The sequence below is a fragment of the Macrosteles quadrilineatus genome, unplaced genomic scaffold (assembly GCF_028750875.1).
Source record: "Macrosteles quadrilineatus isolate MER2022 unplaced genomic scaffold, UCM_ALF_1.0 Scaffold_6__1_contigs__length_79288215, whole genome shotgun sequence".
In the NCBI taxonomy this organism is placed as follows: Eukaryota; Metazoa; Arthropoda; class Insecta; order Hemiptera; family Cicadellidae; genus Macrosteles; species Macrosteles quadrilineatus.
In genome coordinates this window covers 34065418-34088256 of record NW_026542599.1, presented here as the reverse complement: position 1 = coordinate 34088256, position 22839 = coordinate 34065418, and the positions used below count along the sequence as shown (strand labels likewise).

Genomic DNA, 22839 nt, shown 5'->3' with positions numbered 1-22839 from the left:
ACGTCCTGGTTGAAGTTCATTCGCTACGCTCACTCACCTTTAGGTTGGAGCTTGTTCGCTGCGCTCACTTGCCTTCAGATAAGCTCGTTCGCTACGCTAACTTACTTCCAGGTTGAAGTTCGTTCGCTACGCTCACTCACCTTTTGGTTGCAAATTAGCTTTTGTCATAAATAAAAAAAAATAATAATAGTGCTGCACCATGTTGGTAAACCTATTACATTTTTAATGCTATTGAACATCACAGAAACAAATTCTTTAGTTGAACCAGCTGTTAAGATTCTTTAATTCCATTTAAATATGAGTACTCATGTTCAGAGCCACTGGGGTGGAGCCCTTTTGACGGACCTGCACCAAACTTCACACAAACCATCCTTGAATAATGCTTAATAATACCTGAAAGTTTACATTACAATCTGTCGATCAGTTTCACTTCAACCTGGAGGCGAGTTAGCGTAGCGAACGAGCCCTAGAGTGAGCGTAGCGAACGAACTTCAACCAGGACGTGATGGAGCCATGCGAACGAGCTCACTTATGAAGTAAAACGGGGCAAAGCCCGCGGGTACAGCTAGTAGATAATATAATGGGAAAATTAATTTAGAATATAAATTTACAATTATATTCTTAAAAGATGAATTACAAAGAAATGTTGACACCCGAACAAGATTACTTTAAACTATACCTAAATATTATTATAAATAAATATACAAAATAATTACAGAACTGGGCTGGCCTATAAAGCATAAGACCAGAATAACTGTAAACACTTCCAAATAAGACTGTTGACTGTTAAATTGACTGCAAACAAACTCCACCACATTTCAAACTTCACAAACATAACACATAATAAATAAGTGTAGACAATGAATAACAATTGAGATGTTTCAGTGTACAACACAAAATCAAACCACTGCTAAATTAAACAAAGAAAAGTAAACACAAAGTAAAATTATTATTAGGGAATGTCACTAGTCATAATAACTAAAAAAAAAAACTGAGTAAATCAATCAGAACAAGAAAAACTATAATACAATCATGTTAATATAAGCTGAACGATTTCAACACTTATACACTGGTATCCCCAATAACATGAGACAAAATTATAACTAGCTAAAACATTATGAAAGCAAATTTTATTCTACTTTTAGCAGGTAATTGTTGGTATTTTTTCAGCAATTTGAGTTTGTCTGAATACAATTCATTTTTTTACTGTAACTGAGAAGTTAAATCAAATTGAGTTGGCTATGAGAGGCACACATGTGTCTCTGATTTGATATCAAATGCCGTTTTAGATTGGCAAGTTAACTAAAACATTAAACAATCCTCGTTGTGATCTAACTGAAGAAACTCTCAATGTCACAAATCTTATTACAGATCTAGTAATAAGCACAATGTAACAAATTTTCAATTTTATTAAATCCACCACTAATACCTACTATGGCCAAAGTTATTACATTTAAAATTTTTAATTGTCCAATTATCTACTGAAATAACTTAATGGCCTACCCGTACTTAAAAACTAATTATTCAACAAATTGTGCTAGCCTATTGCAGTAAAGTTTTTTTTATAGATGTGTAGCCTGATAATGGAAACCTAAAACTTTTTATGTTTGGATAAATATTAGTACTAAGATACCTTTAAATGTTTGTTCTCACTTGACTTTTACTCCATAAACCACCAATTTAGTTTCTTCCCGACAAAATATTACTGAACAATATTATGGTGTTTACATTAGGAACTGAGATACCCTTTAAGTGGGTAACAAAGCAAAATTCATCAAACCTTTTAGTTTCAAATTACAAAACCTGGAGTAGCAAGTAAATTACAAACAGACTACAATTAGACGTAAATGCACAAAACGTTAGTTGTAATTTTACTATAAAAAACAATTCTTAAAGCATAATATGTAAATAATTTGAAATCTCAAAAGAAAATTTACAGAAACATACTGATATGCATTATATAATAAAATGTTCTCAGCATTTAAACAAAACGACACCTTGTTCACGTTCAAGGGGAGGTTTCGAGACGTCTCTTCTTATTGGAAGTGTTCTCTTCACTAGAGTCAATGTTCAGATGGTCCCGTTTCTTTAAGGCGTTCTAAAACAGAAATAAAACATGAGACAATTTTTAATTTTTTCTTGCGTAGTGGGAATCACCTCCAAGTGTTATCCTACTACGCTTATACCAGTTCTTACCTAACGTAGTCCACTGTATGGCTAAAAGATAGATGGTTATGGACTAACTAAGGCAGTCCTCCCGGCTGGGGTTATATTCCAAATCAGCAACTCTTGAGCTCTAACTTTTAAATAAAAAGTATATCAAAATGCATGGTAAAACTGTAAATATCAAGAGATTCTCTACATAAAGTGTTTGAATTATCTAGACTGAACTAATTTATTTTTGAGCGGAGCGAGAGAAGCTCTTATATGTTGACTCTTATGCATTTCGTAATACGCAAACTCCTCCTAGACGGCTGAAGTAATCGTTTTCAAATTTTGCATGGTGATAAAGACCATGTCGGTGAGTGCCAACATCTATATGGCGTCAAACATATCCCTTAGGAATCCGCCTCACGGGCCCTCAAAGTTGGATTGTAATCCTAATGGAAGCAGTATTTGATACATAAACAAAGGCATAAGGTTAGCTGGTGACTTTTTAATTAAGTAGATCAAGAAATAGCTGATAGCATTATTCCACGGATATTACAACAGAAACGGTATGGATCATAAATAATACTGTATAATAAAAATGACAACACTAGCCTGAATCGTATACTAATAACCTTAACATCTTGTTTGGACGTATATTGACAGTTCTATTTTGAATGATAAAACAAACATGTTTGCTTTGAGCCCATCCAACTAAATTAACAGTTGAAGTGGCGTTTGAAGGCTTGTTCTAGGCTTACTTGGGGAAACCTTAAATGTAATATTTTTAGTAACCCCTATATTAGGGATGAATTGGTTTGTGAATTAGTATATGATTTAAGAAAATTGGGTTGGCTTTTCCGAGTTTGTTTGGCTCTTCTAGCCGACTGATTTTCATGATTGACGTCTCAAATTATTGAAGGTATGCACGGCATGCACAGATTTCACATTAAGCATCGGCATATATATATATATATATATATTAATAAATAATATGTAAAATATATATATATACAGTCCCACTCGGCTTATACGTAAACAAAATTTGCTCCCAATCTATTTCTTATGAGAGTTAAATTTGGTTTTTCTTTTCTGAGTACGTTTGGATCTTCTATCAGACCGATTTTCATGATTGAGGTCTCAAATTGAAGGTATGCACGCAAAGATTTCACATCAAGTATTGGCATATATTTATCTACTGTATTACTCGACCAAAAACAGTAAATTTGATTTATTTTCGAATTCTTACTTCAATTTAAGATGTATTTCACCAGTTATAATTATTCAATCCTATATATTTTGGTCTTAGAACCTTCGGTGAAAGTTTAAACGCTTGAATCAATGCAAATCTGAATGTTAATATAACTTTTGTAATGATAATATATTTCGTGGTTTCACTTATATACTCACTGTCACATAAAGTCCTCTTATGCAGTTATTAGTAGCCAAAGTGATAGAATTCAAAACTGTAAAGGGTTGATTTCTAGGTTATAACTAGCTAGAACTGTACCGCCCTGTTTCAGAATAAGTTGATGACTAACCCTGAGGGTTTAAAATTAAAATGTAAATGCAGGTCTCTGAAAATGCCTAAAATTACACCTTTGTGTTTCTTACCCCCTTTATTACGAAACAACCTGAAGGTAATCTAATTACACCAATATTTATCTTTACACAAATGCTTTCTTCACATTGTAGGTAAAAATAATTATGAAGCTCGATGGTGAAGGTCAATAACAATATATATGGAACCCTGATGACTCCGCTCAATCTGGTGGATGCCTCTGTGAACGCCACCTAGTAATTGATCTAAATAGGCAACAATGTTATTTTTATAGTGAAAATTCCTTAAGGCTGGACTATCACACTTGTGCTATATCAACAGCTATCACACTGAATCAAGTTAATCTAAATGAAATCATAATGAAACGTAATTAGGTTACCTTTTTGTCCCATTGTTGATGCAGGTATCTCAGCAGAATATTTGTCTTTTCTGTTACAATAACTGAAACAAAAAATAACGTCATGACACCTAAACATTTTTAAACAAACACAAGGTTATTGACTTCTAACAAGATGTCCAAAACTGCAATGTCCCCGAAACATCAGCATTTGAACACGACTGCACGACACGACCTAACCCAATAAATGACAAGTACTGGTACAAACATCTTGTGAAACACAAAATCATACAACTACCAGGTTGAAAAATATTAATATATATATATTCTGACTATATAAACATAAGTGTTACTCTACCTATAATTTAAAAACCTATCAAAAAGAAAGTAGAACAAAACAGTTCATACATTACCCATATGGGTGAAAACATTAACAAAAATGTTTAACAGTAACAACTAACATTAAAGTTAACTCCAATAAGGTAGTCCTGGACAATAAGTTTGCAATTCTCTTTGTTTAATTTTATTAAAATTTGTATTTTCTTTCAGGTCTAAGATATGAAAAGTAGCCGGTACTGACTCGGTTAGCAAAGAAGCAAGTCATTCGTTGTTATGGAATTGTCGGATGAGGAATTAACGTGTAAAATTATAGCGTCTGAAAATGTTGTGAAGTTACAGCCACTGAAAAATGGTGTTCATGATATTATATAACTCTTTTCCTATAGCTAGAAATGATAAATATATTGCAATGTATGGAGTCCGAAACCACCTCAACTTATTATTAAAATTGGACATCAATGAAAAAATCCTGAAGAGAAAGCTTAGTGGTACGGTAACCCTAAAGGTAAGAATGAAAAAAAATTAAATATTTTACTATAAAAACACAGTTTATTTAACTAAATAGTATGCGTACAAGCAAAATCTGAATCAGAATCTGAAACCAGAGTGAAGAATTCATTCCGGTAAGCAGGTGCCTGCGCGCGGGCTCGGAAACCGGCAGCCACTACGGCCACTTCCATTTGAATGCAAGTGCCATTCCTGCCGCCAAAATCTGAATCTGAATTGGCGTGCACTCTGGACGTACCGTGAGACTTAACTAATGAACAGTGAAATTGTTAAACTTTTTAGTATCTAATAAATTTGGGTAATTTCTATATAAAACTTGTATTTTTTTGTTCCTGTATGCTAAACTCCATTTACTCCCTATAGTTTAACGTTTCAATAGTTTGACACCCCTTAAGTCCAAAAATGTCAAACTATCAAGATTCTACTGTATTACATGTTTATAGACACAAGACCAGAGTGAAATAGTAGGCCCTATTACATAGTATTGGGATAGTATTTTGTGTAGGCCTACCATCCCAAAAATCAAGAAACAAAATAATTTTCTGTAAACTATAGTAAACATGGTGTCCCACATGTCTCTTATGAAAACATGAGCAAAATTAGACGTCACAACCTATAACATTTTTAAAAGATTTGAACGAAGAAGTTAATGTAGGCCCACCTTAACCATATCTCACTGCTGAACTGTTTAGACGTATAGTTTAGAATTACCATGTTCTATTTGGAGGCAAATAACTACTTGCTCAGTATACAGTAGTCTATATGATGTCAATTATACCTTAGATTATCAAGTAGCCTATCAATGGACATCCCTAGTTCAGTAAATTTTTAAGGATTACTCACTCTGTTCAGAAGGGTAGTCTTTTGTTGGAAGGTAAACTGAAGGTCTTTTGGCACATGATCGGCTGCCACTGTCAGTGTGGAACCGAGAGAAATTTTTTTCATTGTAGGAAGGGAGACCTTTCAAAAACTCTGCCACAGACTGAAAAATGTGATAAAAATCAAATACAACACAACACTGAACACAGTCTACCTTGTTTCTACCATAATGAGAGACCGTCTAAAAATGTAATTTATAATTTTAAGACAGGAATAACTATTTAATACTCGGGGATTTATGTTTAATTTTGTCCTAGTTGAATAGTATGTCTTCCACAACTAACACCGACACAAAAAGGTCTTCTCGGGTACTACTAACTTATGTTACAGACAGGAAAGTAATATTAACTTAGATAGTGATGTTTTGTCCTCGTAGCAGACAGCTCTCGGTTATGCCACCAGTATTGGCGCCTGACTGGAAATCTGTTCCTAGACATAGTTCAAACCCTAGATTTAAATCAATATTAGCATAGCCCAGTTAAGAAATTGTACCCAAACGATTTAATTATAAACAATTACTCATCCTCTAAGTTATTTATATAACCAAACACTAAGTAAAGCACCAATCATGAAATTAACTTAAGTCTGAAACATAGAATCAAAATTCCGTCGACACTAGCAATCAGTCACCGGAAGTGAACTAGACACGAAAATTAAGCTTCAAAATTTACATTCGGATGGGAAGTCTATTGTAATGACTGTTAATACTGTAATAAAATGGCAACCATACGAAGTAGGCAACTCATTTTAAGCCAAGTATGAATGAGATGAGTGTAGGATGAGTGGCGCAATCTTGTAGTCTTGTTGGTGACTAAGGCCCACATTCCTTAGACACAGCTGTTAATTAATATGGGTTACTATGGTTATAGACTAGTCTATGGTTACACAATGACCTGTGCTAAGTTTAGGCCTTAGATGGGCTAGGCTAGAACCTTTTTCTGAACAATGTGCATTAGGTAGCCTATCACAAATTTAAACTAGAATGAACTGATCAGTGGTGTTGAAATTGTTTGTGAAAGAGGCTTTATGAACTAATAAGAAGTTAACATTGCTAATGATGTGGTGAGTGAGCTACTTAATGAAACCATAAAACTAAGGTTAACTTAGGTCCTAACACATTAAACCTAAAAACATTTCAAGCCAAAGTGGTATAAATAATATCGAAAATTACCATTTTGTAGACAAATTTTCGGACGATTACTAATCTTTAAGTTGGAAAAGACACACCAAATGTTGGGGTTGGGAAATTATTCCAATAAATTCATAGGAGTGGCTGGCATTTGGAATTGAATTGACAGACAATCTGAATCTGATCCTGATCTGACAATCTTCAATTCAATCTTCTTCTCTTCTTGTTCCTTGATCGACCTCGACTAGTTGAAGTCAAGTCAAGCATAAGCAACAAGCAAGCCTCGAACATAAATTGCTATCTCGCTCGCATTCAATTGAAATTGTACATCGTGGAATTGGAATAGCCCGAAGAACCAAAAAAAGTTTCGGATTTCGGGGTATTTACTCAGGGCTACGAACTGGGCTACTACATAATGTACTAGATAAATAATTATGTAGGGCTACTATTATTAATTATGTAGTACCCCTGGTATTTACTCATAGGAGGTATTAGAATTGGCGTTGGCAGTTGGCACACCTGCTCTAAAAAAAGCTGCGCTAATGCCAATTCGCTTCGCTTTCGCTTTCGCTTATTTTATTCGCTCCGGCTTCCGGCTCCGACCGAGCAGCCGACAACATCCGACTGGGAAAGAAAATGAAAATAGGTTAGGTTTGTCTTTTGTCTTGATAAAAGTTAATCACTATTAGGCATATTTTGATTTGCTACCGATCAATATGCGATTCACAAGATTTCTTTGTGTAAGATATTCTGAAATTGGGGAGCTGACAAAAAAGTTGGGCAATTTCCCCGAAACTTACTTCAAAAGGAGAATGGAAGTTGTAAGTACCTAGCATACCTAGGCTATGGCTAGTTAGCGATTCCTACCAAACAGAGATGAGCATTGATAGGCCTAGTCGATGTTTTTCTATCGATGTTCGATGTTTTTAACATCAATTGTAGAGTAGGGTACCGATGTTTTTGTTAACTTACCGTACATCGATGTTTTGGGTCAAGTAGGCTATTGAAATAGGCCTACTGATGTTTTCCAGTAAATTGGGTAATTAACTTAAGTAATTATTTGATATTTCTACAATGCGATATCGTGTAATTTTAGATGTCTACCTACAGTATTTTTCAAGCTGAATCCAAAAATGCAATCAGTTTTTGTCGGAGAGATTCCTAACAAGAGGAAGTTATTGGAATTTATTGGAAAAACCCAATCTAAAAACAGGGCTGCGAGACCTAGATCCGGGAATTATTTGGATAAAATTTGTCAATTAGGCTAAATTCAGCCTTTTGCCATGGTCAGCTCCCTAGCTCATTTCTTGAGAGTACCACACATGGGATCTACAATTTCAAGACCCATGACATGTTTTTAAGGGAAAACAGTTTTACTTTGCCATGTCTTTTGACAAACACTGCCAGTTCTTTCACATTCATCGCAGACTACTATTGTAGAAAACGTTGTAAAATAACTTAATTCACACAGTGGTCAAAATAAATTCAAATTAACAACAAACATGCTTTCTTCACAAGTTGAAGTAGACTTTGTAATTTCCTCCAAAAGCTTGGTAATTTGTCTTTACCTATTCACAATGATCTTGATCCACATATCTATTATTAAGTTGCCAGACCGAATAATTGAAAGTAGGTCAGTAATTCCGGAAACGAATGGTGACAATAAAATATTTGTTACCTTTCATTTCCGTTCTTTATTCTGTTATTACAAGTTGCAGTTTTGCTTAATTTTGAGCAACGGGTTATCTATTATCAATAAAATTGTAAACAAATCATAACTCAGTTTGATGTTTACATTTAATAAGAGTCTTTATTCCCCTTTAAACATTTTACAGTGCAATAGGGTTTTCATATGCTACATAATATCAAAATGTAATTAAATGCTTCACTTAAAATAATTAAAAAAAACACACAGTGGAAAAAACATAGGAACGGTACATGAACTATTTAATTATCAATATTTAATGTTATTTATCCGATATTATCGCAGGTTCTCTGCAGAACAGTACCCTTAAATATAATATAGTTAGGTTCCTTCCTATATTAGGTTCTTCCTGACCAGTCACACTTATACTAGAACCTAAGTTTATCACTGTACACACAGTTGTGTAGAGGTAAGCTTTGAAGCAAGGATGGGTAAGGTGTTTTGATTTATTTAATGTTATTTTAAAAAAGTAAGAGAAGGGATGTCTGAATGTATCCTATTATGCAATTCCCGTGAGTTAGGTAGTTAGAAAAAAACTTAAATGTAAATGATTTTAACTGAGCCTAAGCTTGTGCTACTATTGATTGAAACATAATTTAATTTTACACCAACTAATTGTGATGATGGTTAGTTGTTGACGTTTCTCTGTTTTAGATCGAATACAAGACACCCCGTGGATTTCCTCAGTATAGAAGAAGGACCTTGAAAAGAAATGATTATTATATTGCTGAACATCGACCATGGACAGAAGAATACAGACTTGACAATCAAATTGGTAGACCGCAAAAAAAACTTTGGGTGGAACCAATAAAAGATTGGAAAATATTTAAAGGAGATCTGGTAAGTTAAGGAAAACAAATATTTAGTATGCCTACTGTATATAAACTTTAACCTACAGTAAGTTAATAATTTCTTGTTGACTAGACCTTGGGACCAAGATCAGTCCCAAACTCTAGCTTGTAACCTGGGACATACGTCCAGTTACTAGACAGTAACTTAAGCCTGTCTCAAAGATAAAAAATAAGATGGATTTTCAAAGTCTTATGAATGTTAGTCATAATTAAAAACATAGTTTGTGAATATGGTAAGAACTAAACTATTTAGTCGTTCTTAATACCAGTATAAGACAAGACACTGCAAAATGAATATATATTCTAGTAAACAAACAGTTTTCAATATCGTAGCCTAGCTTCTTGTGAAGAGGTGTGTTATACTTGTAATTATGTTTTTCAGCATGGTTTGTGGCATTTGTCCCCCCTTTAAGCATCAGTGTTAAGAAGTAGTAAATTACTGGGGTAATTATTTTGTTTTTCATGTAGTTTATTTGAAATTGTAGGGCTTTACCGAATGGAACATTTAAGTGTAGCTATAGCAAAAGAATTTTTTTTAACAACTTCTTGATTGACATTTACGTGGTAGGGCTGTTAAGGGGGCATGTTGACTAAAGTACGTCTTCAACACTATTTTATATATTTACACTAAAACTGTACATATTTACAGTAGTATAACTGTAAATATATCAAACAGTGTTGGATGACGTATTTTATTTTACATTATCGTATTCCTATCTAGCTTCCCTATCACTGCATTAGACAAATATGCAATTCAGAAAAATAACATTGGTCTTCAACTTTGAATATTTATCTCTCTGCAAGTTCAATGCCGATCCATTGGATAAAGAACTAGACATAGCCTATTGGTGTTGAAATCATGTATATACTTTATTGACAATGGACAACGTAATTTTTAGGTAGAGATTCTTGTTGGCAAAGACAAGGGCAAGCAGGGAAATGTGATACAAGTGATCCAAGAACGTAATTGGGTCTTTGTGGAGGGGCTCAACTGTGAGTTGGAGCTAGTGGGAGAGTCCAAAACAGTGCCTGGTGTCTACGTGCAGCGGGAGAAACCACTTTTGGTCACCAATGAAGTTGCACTTGTAGATCCTAATGATATGTGAGTAGAACTGTTCAATACTACCATCAATACGAGTTGGGAAAACAGAAGGGTATTTTGTCTGGGGTCTGCCTGCGAACCAGACTTGATTACTTCATAATAGTGGTCAGTGACTTGGGTGGGGTCAAAAATAGTGATCTTCAAGACTCAAGCTGAAATTGGGTTCCTTTGGTAAAATATTTGACTATGACATCTGAGAGTTGTGTAAGTAAGAGCAACTCACTTATTTAAAGCCCACTAATCGAGCACAGTTCAATCCAGTTTTGAGCCACAAAAAGTTTGTGACTTTCAGGGGGGGATTGGTGACTTTCACATTGTCGCCAACACTGTTCTCAAGTGAATTTTTACCATGTGTCCTCAAGTGACATTGTCCTAAAGTTACTTGTCATACTGTTCTCAAGTGACATGTCACGATTTCCTCTTCAAGTGACGTCACAATTTCTTCTTCGAGTGACTTGTCACAATTCCCTCTTCAAGTGACTTGTCACAATTTTCTCGTCGAGTGACTTGTCACAATTTCCTCTTTGAGTGAATTGTCACGATTTCCTCTTCAAGTGACGTCACAATTCCCTCTTCAAGTGACTTGTCACAACTTCCTCTTCAAGTGACATGTCACGATTTCCTTTTCAAGTGACTTGTCACAATTTCCTCTTCGAGTGACTTGTCACAATGTCCTCTTCGAGTGACTTGTCACAATGTCCTCTTCAATTGACTTGTTACAGTGCCTGAGCCTGCCTAAGTTACTTGTGAAAGTCAACTAAGCCTTATATTTTCTTATTTACCTTTTATTAGCGTACATTTTGTACCATTGCGTCTTTGACCTATCTCCACTCCCACCCATTTGAAAATCCCCAAAACCTATACAGTATGGTGTTAGTGAACTTAGCACAGTGATGGCTTGATGTGTTTGTAGGAAGCCTGCGGACATAGAATGGAGGTACACGGAGGAAGGACAGAGAGTCAGAGTGTCTTTACGATCTGAGAGAATCATCCCGGTGCCTGTGGAAGCTCGGGAAACACTGGACTACAAAGAGAAACACCTCTACCTCGGTATGTCATTATTATAAGAAAAATTATAAAATGTGTTTTATCCTTTTATTTTAATGATCAATGATATTTTTTCAATTTATCCGTTAAAGTCAATCTGTTTTTTATTCTGATATTTTTGGATTCAGCTTTACTGCTTGTAATAGTTCCTTTTAAATATTTCAACTAAAATATTAGTAAGCCTAGTCTATGACAAGGTGTCAAATAGTTAGTTGTTCAAGTTTAAAGTTAGTTAGTTTTATAAGATTAAAAGTTAGATAAAACTGAAATAAGTTGAGAGTTTGGTTCACAGTTTTTGTATTTTTATAGTAACAATTATAAGTTCAAAACAATAACAAAAGAATTATAACCAGCTGGCATTTAATATATTAATTCAATCCATGCCTTTGGCACACTCCGGGCGAAGGACAAACACTAATAATTCTTCACTTCTATTGGATATAAAAGATTTAAGGGACGTACAACTTTCTTCTTCGAGCTGAGAATTACTGTAGCACTTCTTATTTTTCCGTCTCGACTTGAGTGAAGTTCTACTATTCTGCCCATTTTCCAACTTCCTCGTGGTAGTGCTTCATGGATCAGAACAATTTCTCCAACATTTGGTTTGTTTGTTGTAGTTCCTTTTTTCTGCTTCATTTCAGTTGTTTTTCTTTCAAGTAGGCTCATTAAGTAATCTTGAAGCCAGATCTTCCAAAATAAACTTAACACATTTTCTCCTTTTTTCCAAATTTCAAGAATGTTTTTTCTTGATGTTCTTTCGAAGTCCTTGTTAGTTTGGATGTTATGTGACTTTAAATTTCCAATCAAACCATTTTTACCATGGAAATTCAAAAAATGTCCAGGTGTTATGATTTCATCACTGAGACATATGTCTTCGGAAGAAACGTACACAAGAGGTCTTGAATTCAAAATGGCCTCAGTTTCGTATAATACAGTTTCTAGCTGTGTGTATGTCAACTTAAATTGTCCAATAGTTTTCTTCAAACATTTTTTTACACTAGAAATGAGCCGTTCGTAGAATCCTCCCATCCAAGGAGCGAATTCGGGGATGAAGTTGAATTTACACCCATTGCTATGTACAAAAGATAAGACGTCATCATCTACGAAGTTGTTTTCCCAGATATTCTCTAAGAATGAAGAAGCTAGTTTGAACTGTGGAGCGTTGTCCAAATATATCTCCAAAGGTTTTCCTCTTCTACTTACAAATCGCTTCAAAGCCAACAAGAATTCACTTGACGTCATATCACTGACCAGTTCTAGGTGAATAGCTCTAACAGTTAAGCATGTAAAAATACAACCATATACCTTTCTTGAGTCATTAGTGAGTTCATTGCTCTTCACGTACAACGGACCAAAGTAATCTAGACCAGTGTATGAAAAAGGAATATTTTGGGTAACTCGTTCCAGAGGTAGGGCAGGGAAAGACGGCATTTTGAATGGACCTCCATCCCATCTCCTGCATTCAGTGCATTGTCTGATAATCTTAGACACTTGAGATCTTCCTTGAATAATCCAATAGTGTTTTCGGACTTCCGATAAAGTATGTTGAACACCAACATGTTGTAGTTTTACATGATAGTCATTTATTACCAAATTGGTAAAGTGGTCATTTTTAGGTAAAAGCACAGGAAATTTCATTTCCGATGACAAATAAGCATTTTGAAGTCTTCCTCTGCATCTCAATATTCCATATTCATCCAAAAACAACCCTAACTGTTTTTGGAGATGATCAGTCCTGCCAAGTTTTAAGCTTTTAATACTAGTGCCGAAATGTAAGTTTTGTATGTATCTCAACCAACATAAAGTAGACTCATGAAGCTCTTCGAAGCTCAATTTGTTGGATGTAAATGGAGTTGAAAGTTTCTTGAATGCTTTAATAGCTCGTTTGCAATATGCTGTCGTTCGAATTAGTTTATCTAGAGACGAGAAATTTGTACAATCAATATCAAAAGGACTTCCATTACTTGTGGTTTCTTGAATTGCAGCCATAACTTCTTGGTTAGATATGGGAAGTTCACAAGTGATCAATGTGTCTTGGTAAGTTTGTTCTGACATTGAAGTGATTTGATTAAAGTCATTTCGTGGCCATTCATGTTCCGATGAACCTAGAAATTCAGGGCCTGACCACCATAACTGGCTCTCCTGCAACTCATTAATAGTCAATCCGCGAGTCGCCAAATCTGTAGGATTGTTACTAGAAGGTACGTAACGAAACTCTACATCGGTATGTGATTTAATTTCTGAGAGTCTTCGCTCAACGAACTTTGGTAGTATCCTATTTGTATTCAACCAATGGAGAACACATTGTGAGTCTGTCCAAAGTATTTTTCGTGTCACAGAAGTCTTCAGCGCAGTTTCAGTAAACTTCAATGATCTCACCCCAATTAAAACACCAAGTAATTCCAATCGTGGTATAGTGATGTTTGGCTTAGACTTAGGGGTTACATGACATTTAGAGAAAATAAGTATTGATTTTGTCGTGGATGTATTATTACTCTTTAATCGCAAATAAACAGCTGTAGCGTAACAATCTTTAGATGCATCAGTGAAACAATGTAACTCTAAAGTATCACCAATGATTCCAACATATCTTGGAATACATACCTCAGGAATTTTAAGTAGGTTTGATTGAATCTGCATCCATACCTTTGTAAGTTCTGAGTTCAGCTCTTCATCCCAATCAACGCCTTCAAGCCACAAGTTTTGAATGAATAACTTAGCTTTCAAAACTACAGGAGTAAATAAACCCAAAGGATCAAAAATGGAAGCTACTAGTTTCAGTGCAGTCCTCTTCGTTACAACACAAGGTTCAACTTTAACTGGTTTTACAGAGAGCGTGTCCTTGATTGTATCCCATTTTATTCCCAATACACAAACACTGTCTTCATTTTCAGTAGTAACTTTATCATCAGGAATACTTGCCATAAATAGCTTAGAATTAGAGCACCAACCCCTTAGATTCATACTAGCTTGTGAAAAAATAGTTTCACTCGTTTGGAAAAGAATAACCGCATCCTGACTGGTTTGAGTTCCAGTAATCATGTTGTCGACATAAAATGAATGTTTCAAACGTTCAGAAACCCCAGAAAGTTGAGAGTGGAGTAAGTGATGTTGTATAGTTGCATTCAATAGAAAAGGACTAGAAATTACTCCAAATGGTACTCTGCAAAATCTATACTCTTCAACATTGTTGTCTAGTGAAAGAGAGGATGTATCCTTAAGCCACAAAAAACGAGTGACATCCCTGTCAGATTCCTGTAAATTTAGTTGAAGAAATGCTTTTTCGATGTCCGCAACAATACCAACAGGATTCATACGAAATCTGAGAAGTAGACTACACAAATCTTCTAAAATTACCGGTCCACGGTACAAGCAATCGTTTAAACTGTTATTTGTCTTTTTACTCTTTGATGATGCATCATACACAATTCTTAGTTTCGTTGTGATTTTACACTCATTGATAACTGGGTGGTGTGGGATATAGTGACAAACTGTTAAGTTCTCGTTAGGAGGGGCCTTTTCAATAACTCCGTTACAGAGTTGATCCTTGATTGTTTTATCGTACTCTTCAAGCACACTAGATTTGTTTTTAAAACGGTGCAAAAGTGAGTTAAGTCTTGAAAGAGACAAATTGTAGTTTTTTGGTAAGTCAGGGGGATACTCCTTCCAAGGCCAACCAACCGAATACCTCCTATTTTCAAGCTTAATAGTTTCATTGAACTGACCCAAAGCTATATCATCATCATTTTGATGAGGGCAATCACGAATCCCTATACTATCCAAACTCCATAGGTCTTTAATATGCAAATCTTGTACAAACTGTGAGTCTGGTTCCACAAAATGATTCCTTAAATTAAAAACATTTGTAGGTTGTGACATAGTTAGAAAGGACGTAGAGTAATTATTTGATTTTGCATCATTTGGTGATTTTTCCCTCCCACTTAAAATCCAGCCAACCTTAGATCTTATTAGATACAAACCAGAGTGTACTTCGATCTTTTCATTAGTTATAAGGTCAAAGTAGAAATCATTTCCTATTAACAAGTCAATGACTGAATCCTCATTTTGACCCTCGGCAAAAGTAAGGGATGGAAACCGAGATTGTATCTGGGAAACATCAATACTAGAGGTACTGCTTAACTTTCCCGTGATTTGGGGCACTACATTACAACTGAGATTGAAAACCTTACCATCACTTAGTATGAGTCCGGTAGTTACATTTTGTGTTTCAAAGGTTTTTGCATCTTTATTACCAAAGGTAAATACAGATAAAACTTGAGTGTGATCGCTCTTTAGTTTAAGTTTTGATGCAAGATTAGTACAGATATAAGATCTTTGACTCCCGGTATCAAACAAAACTTTAGCAGGCTCTGACAAGCCATTACTCGTCAAATAAACCTTAGCCGTTTGCAAAATCACATTTTCATGAACCGTAACAAGAGAAGGTTCGCTACAGACTTCGGGATTGACAGCACAATTTTCGGGAGGCTTAAGGGACTGTGAAAATCTTTTGGGACAAAGACTTCTATGATGGTTCTTCCTTTGTTTGCAATATACACAAGGTTTGCTTACCTTACAATCCTTTAAGTTGTGTCCACTCTTCAGGCAAATAAAACAGAGACCTTTGACCTTACCTTTTCTTTCTTCAACAGTTTTATACTTCTGGCATTGGTCGTTCCAGTGGGCGTCTTTGCAGAAAATACAGGTTGCAGTTCTGTTTTCGGTCGAAGGAAGGGCCTGTGTAGTTGAAAAACTACCTTTTTCTGAGCTACGAAAGTAGTTTCCGTTTTCTGGTGGTGGGATAGAAGTTTTTGTTGATCCAAAACCTAATAAAAGTTGTGACTTTTCTCTAGCTACGATTATATTTCTTACTATAGTACATAATTTAGTGGCATCAAGAGTATTATCTACGTTGTTTTCCTCAACTTTTATGACTATATCCAGAGGAAGTTTCCTCATAATCAGAGAAAAAAAGAAATTCGAGTTGGTATCTTCGCCTAAGTTTTGTAGACACCTGATGTGTTTGTCAATAACATCGAATAAGTTCCTAAGTTTTCCAGTGTCGTTCGATTTTAAGGGACTTAAGTCCATCAAGGCTTTGTAATGCGAATTGATTATGAGTTGTTTGTTAGCAAATCTTTCTTGGAGTAAAGAAATGGCAACGTCATAATTGTCAGCAGTTAATTGTAGACCAGCAATGCATAGTTTGGCCTCTCCATTCAAAAGGGAGTTAAGATAATTGAATTTATCTACTTTAGTTAAATATTGCTGACTGTGAATGGCAGAGTTGTACGAGTCCCAGAACTCTTGCCATTTAAGAATGTTACCTTCAAACATGGGAAGGATTAGTTTGGGCAGTTGTACTAAACTGTGTGGATTTTCCAACACTCGCTCGGACGAAAGACCATTTGAATTATTGGCATGATCATTGATAGCTTTCGTGTTGAAGGCTTCTAGTCTTACCTTCAAGGTTGATATTACTTGCTCACTGTCAAGTACGATACCAAAAAGGTCCTCGGCGTCGTCGGTACCCTCCACAGTTGCCGACCCGTTGGCTGTGTCTAGGTCAATCTGTTCCATCAAGGCTTCTAGGCGAGCTGAATAGCCTTGCAGAGTTGCCAGCGTCGCTAGTAGCGCGTTCCTCGAAGGGTCCTCGGCGTTAAGCAGTGTAGTCGCCTCTGCAAGGGTAGACTTCACACGTGCCGTGAGAGTGGCAGCCTTCTTCCTTAGTCGAGTCGTCATGTTCAAAGTTCAGTTGAAGTTGGACAGTACAAATAAGTGAAATAAAGATCAGTTACAGGTGGATCGTTGCAGCTCTGCTACCATGTCAAATAGTTAGTTGTTCAAGTTTAAAGTTAGTTAGTTTTATAAGATTAAAAGTTAGATAAAACTGAAATAAGTTGAGAGTTTGGTTCACAGTTTTTGTATTTTTATAGTAACAATTATAAGTTCAAAACAATAACAAAAGAATTATAACCAGCTGGCATTTAATATATTAATTCAATCCATGCCTTTGGCACACAAGGAGTTGGGGAATGTGAATGAGAAAATAAATTTGAAAGAAACAGATTCTGCTGTCCAATATATAAACAGTAGTTAAAAATAAATGAAAACATCTCAAAAGAAAAATTGCTCATGGCATATCATATAGGTTTCATCATATATTTAGTTTATTATAGTTGTATTTGTAGTAATAGTTGCACTGGAATCAAATAATGACATTGAAAAGTGGAAGCCTATTTTACAACAGTTAACTGTGTAACTAGTGTGCAAAGTGGTTCTTTGCTGCACATGAAAGAAATGTTTACGCACGAGCCGTAGGCGAGTGTGGAAAGTTTCTCGAGTACAGAAAAGGCACTTTTCACTCGCGTTACACATTATATTTTCCTACAGTTACTATTAAGCATATAAATAATAAGTCTTTTAAATATTATACAACACGTTTTTAAGTTAGGTTAAATCCAAGCGTTGAACAAAATGGGAGTAGGCCTACTGCACCAGCCTGCAGCTGTAGGCCTGCTGATCGTAGTCGTAGTGCCTTTAAGTGTAGCCAACTTATTTTCAAGCGTACAAATATTACGTGCATAATAAAAGCACACTGTTTTGTGTTGTTTGGTTGGAATACTGGAGTGCGGGGGGAAAAAATTGGTGTGGCAAAAAAGTAAATGAAGCAATTAGCTACATTGCGTTCTATAATCAGTGCAAGTAAGTTCTTTGTCAGGTTACTGGAGGAAATAGTTATTTGTGCAACTAGTGAGCAAAGGGAGCAATTGACTCACTCGAGAGAAATACTTTCTCATGAGCCTTAGGCAAGTGAGGAATGGTTTCTCAAGTGAGGCAATTGCACTTTGCTCTCGAGTTGCACATTATATTTTTCCTACAGTTAACCACAAAACAAATAAATTGCTTAAGAAAAGTGACATATTTTTACACAGAAGTGAACTTTTAATATTACATTTAATGATACAACAGTACAACAGCTAACCAGCTGATTTACAGCCAGTGCTGCCAACGTATTTCCCGCACATACGACCTTGTCTGCATGTTACGCGCTCACTATTTCGTGCCTTCACATTGCAAATCTGGAGTGAGTGAGACAATGTTAACATTGTCTCACTGATGAGCGAATTGGCCACTTTGCTTTCTCAAATCAGTGAGAGAACATGTACATTGTTAGGTAACTGTAGGAAAAATAAACTACATACTAATCCAGCTGTCAGATCATTGGGCCCCAATAAATTATCCTGGCTGAAAATCAGCTGATCCAGTAATAAAGCTTCACAGACCATCTAACTCCATTCTACCCATTGACTCTTGGTTACTGAAGTAAGACATTCCCATTCCATCTATATGAACCAGCTGTTGTACATTTTTATCCGAAAATAACTAAGTAAAACGAGCCACTCATAGAGAGTGCTACTGTCAAAAATTCCATTTGCTCCATTGGTTTATGTTTATGAGTTAGTTGATATAACTTAAAAAATTGAGAGCTTATAATAAGTTGTCCTATCTCTCCCTATCAGTTTGACGTGCTTAGAAAGTTGGTGTATTTGACAGAATTCAGTAATTTACATTTTAACACTCTCTCGGTGACTCAAACCAGCCATGTCCGTTGATTAACTGGCGACATCTTTAACATGAGGATGAAATGTCTAGTTCCATCAGTAGTCAAAGGTTCTACACCCACCCTTCACTCATATCTACCTTAAAATACGCTACAAAGTGTATGTCACTGTCTCAAAGAATTGAGTTGAATTTTTAGATTGAGATATTTTGTTTTCAGAATCCCCTAAAGACACTAGGGATGATGAGATACAAAAGGTGACATTCATACCTGATCTGGAGACATTTGAAATGGCCATTGCAAGAGAACACAACATCCAAGATGATAGAGTACCGGCAAAAGTGTATTGGTACTAGATAAGTTTATGTTAATATCTATTTGTAGATTAAAGTTGTAATTGTTATGTGTGGTTTTGTGATCCCTAAATGCCCTAAAAATGCTTAAGTTTGATAAGGAAAAAAATTAAGTATCTTAATACACAATAGAAGTATTGTACATAACACCTGACATAGTAATTACTTTTAAAAGTTCTGTATTAGAAAGAAAACTGTCTTGTAAAGGAGTTGCATTTTTTAATTTCCTTCCAGAACTCATTAAGCGAGGAACAATCCACTTCCTATATATATGTGGAGTTACTAAAAGAGGACTCCATACAGTTAAACATACATTGTGATTGCAAACAAACGGCATCTGCAATCTGACACATACTGTACTTTCTCCCAGTAGCTTGCCAACAACCCTTATCATGGGCAAGCGGTGGGAGAAAGTGATGTTTTACGAGTAAAATCACAAAAGTTGCAAACTCTTGAACCATAATTTTTAAAGCAATGGGGGTTGTACCAATCTGTTAAGAGTTATATTGTTATAATAAATCTCTTTATTATTATTTTATTTTCTTCAAGAAATACAATAGCGTCATGTTTGTTTGGATCTCTTGCTTTACAGGTATTTTCTGGTCTTCCATCTTCATAAGAGATTAACAAATTCTTAGGTGGAGTAACAGGTTGTTTCACCAGCCAGCCTTGCAGTCCCTGTTTTCTCTCATAGTCTTGAGGCAGTGCTTGGCAATTGGCAATTGTATGGGAAAGGGCATTTATTTTCTGGTGAACATGTTGTATAATTTATTACTAAAAAACAAAAGAATAAAGTCAGAGTGATATAACAAGAGTTAATACCCCCGCCGCAGCAAACCTGCAGACTAAGTGAATTTTCATTTGCCTGATTGGGTTTACACTAAAATGTCTCCTTAAAAATATCACATTTATTCCCTATTTAAATAGAATCAGTTTAACACATACTTAGGTTTGCTACAACAGGGGGAGTAAATGTTTTTTTTATGTAAAATGTTAATAGTTAGTAAGAAATAAAAACATTTTCCAAATTTGGGCAAAATATGTTAATAAACAAGCAAACTACAACAGTTGACTTATTCTCCATAAGAATAATATGGGAATTTTAAATTAAAATTTTTTTGGAATTTTCTCTGTAACCATTAGGCGCATTATAACGCTTCAATATACTAAAATTATTTGTTTTTTAAGCTCTACAAAATAGTTTGGAAAGAAATTGTAAAATTTTATGTTTTTTGGGTAAAAAATGGGAAAACCCCATTTATACCCCATAAAAGCCCCCATAAATCCCCGTTCCCATGGTGCGATCATGCTGGTTCGCGAACTCGTTTGAATAAACGTAGGTTTACATGTTTGTACCAAATTTAATCGAAATCGGATAATTTTTGCTCGAGTTATCGCGCTAACGGACACATATATATATATATATAAATGTATATATATATATACATATATATATATGAATTTGAACGGGTTGTATTTTTGGCCTCTAGGGACCTCAAAACGAAAAAACAAATCGGTCCCGGGTCCAGGTCTTACCATGCGTACTACGGTAATAGCTTATTCCCTATATGGGAAATTCGCTAACAAAGTATTGATATTCTAATTATTTAAACAAATTTTATTACAACAAAATAAAGGCAACCTAATTTGTACAAGGATGGTAAGAATGTTTACCCAAGAGGCTCAAAATAAAAATATTCGCTGATATGAAGAATATACTGGACCAACATTCCAATGTAATAAGAAAATCTTGAAATAAATTGTACCTACTTTATAAATAGACCACAGACAGTTTTTAAAATACAGTAAATAGATTTAAAAAAACAAGCAGAATAAACGGAAAACTCAAAGAAATGAAATTCAACAAAAACATATTGCTACCTATATGAACAAATTTATTATTTTAAAATTAGTTAAACTCAGTGTATTACCATATTACCAAAGTATTTCAAAGTGTTGCAACACAGCAATTTTACATTGTTAATATTTTTTACAAGATTATTTTTTAGAATTGCCTGGCACACTAATATAATATTATTCCTTGTCCTTGATGAATCAAAGAAATAGATTCACTCCTCTTCTCTCATTCATTCATCAATGACTTGGTTGTGGAGTGGGTGCCACTGCTATGGAAGGGGAATGACGTCAGAATGATCGATTATTGCGTGGAAGGATGGGGAGTTGAAGGTCGCTGACTGGATACAGGGATTCACATGATTCTGATTAGAAACCATTGAACAAGTTTTGTAAAAGATTAGTTCTTTCCAAATACCAAAAGTCATCTGTTCTAAATCCTTGTTCCTTTCTATGTTGATCGTGGGGAATTGAAATTTGTTGTTGTTTTCCCTGTTACTGTTACAACTTTTGTGACTTAGATATTAATGTGGATACATCAATATATATACAGGGTTAGTAAAAAGGCTGGAGACCCCTGTTAATTTTTTAACTCAACTTTCATGGCTTCGTGATTGAGCCTTGCGAACAAGCTCATCTTGAAAATGAACGAGCATTTGACATAAAACAGTGACGTAGCCAGGGGGGGGGTCCTGGGGGTCCGAACCCCCCCCCTTCCGGTCTTTTATAATATTTTTTTGTTGAATTAAATGTAAAACTATATAATTATACTGTATTGAAGTTGGGGTTGATTATTTTCAATGCCAAGAGAGCTAAAAAAAAGACTGTTTTAGGGCCTATATTTTTAAAAATTTTCCCGGACCCCCCTTTAACCCGGACCCCCGGTCGGTTGACCCCCCCTATTTTGAAATCCTGGCTACGTTACTGCATAAAACCACATTAGGACAGGACGACGTCCGTCGGGCCAGCTAGTTGAATATAAAATTGCAAGTTAATTCTGATTTCTAAAGATTTCAATCAGCTGCCATTTTATACTGGATTAAGATAGAGCCGTCTAGTTTGCGTTGTTAGTTTTCTTTTATCACGACCTTCAAAATGGAGGGGTCACTCGATGGGGCTTAACGTTTAAAGTTTTTGAGTTTCCCCCAAAATCCCCCATTTTGGGTTTGGGAGCCAAGTAGCAATTAGGCTCAAAAAGTACTTCATAACATGCCATAAAGGTGTGTAGAGTTTAGTTTTCCTAGTGTGAGCCGTTACAAAATTTACAGGGGGTCTCCAGACTTGGAAAGCTGTAAGTTAAATTTAACTTCTGAGAATTTCAATTGGCTGCCATATTTTACTGAATTGAGATAGAGACCTCTAGTTTGCGTAGTTGGTTTTCTTTTACCAGGACCTTTAAAATGAGGGGTCACTAGATGGGTCTTACCATTTGAAATTTTTGAGTTTTCAAGAGGCAGTTATTC

General features: G+C 35.3%; 3 protein-coding genes across 3 annotated transcripts in view; 1 reads left to right on the top strand and 2 right to left on the bottom strand.

Annotated features, from left to right (window-relative positions):
• The window catches only part of LOC128996423 (coiled-coil domain-containing protein 124), a 463618-nt gene that overhangs the window by 140048 nt on the left and 300731 nt on the right, over positions 1–22839 (bottom strand). The gene's annotated exons all lie outside the window — the stretch shown is intronic.
• On the bottom strand, positions 603–7093 carry LOC128996431 (DET1- and DDB1-associated protein 1). Its single transcript, XM_054421756.1, has 4 exons — positions 6943–7093; positions 5736–5874; positions 4089–4150; positions 603–2098 (listed from the first exon to the last, which is right to left on the bottom strand). Exons 1-4 carry the CDS (start codon positions 6943–6945, stop codon positions 2009–2011), a joined length of 294 nt encoding a protein of 97 aa, XP_054277731.1. The 5' UTR covers positions 6946–7093; the 3' UTR covers positions 603–2008.
• On the top strand, positions 7502–19576 carry LOC128996422 (probable 39S ribosomal protein L24, mitochondrial). The gene is made up of 5 exons (XM_054421746.1): positions 7502–7721; positions 9260–9445; positions 10356–10558; positions 11472–11608; positions 19389–19576. Exons 1-5 carry the CDS (start codon positions 7617–7619, stop codon positions 19523–19525), a joined length of 768 nt encoding a protein of 255 aa, XP_054277721.1. The 5' UTR covers positions 7502–7616; the 3' UTR covers positions 19526–19576.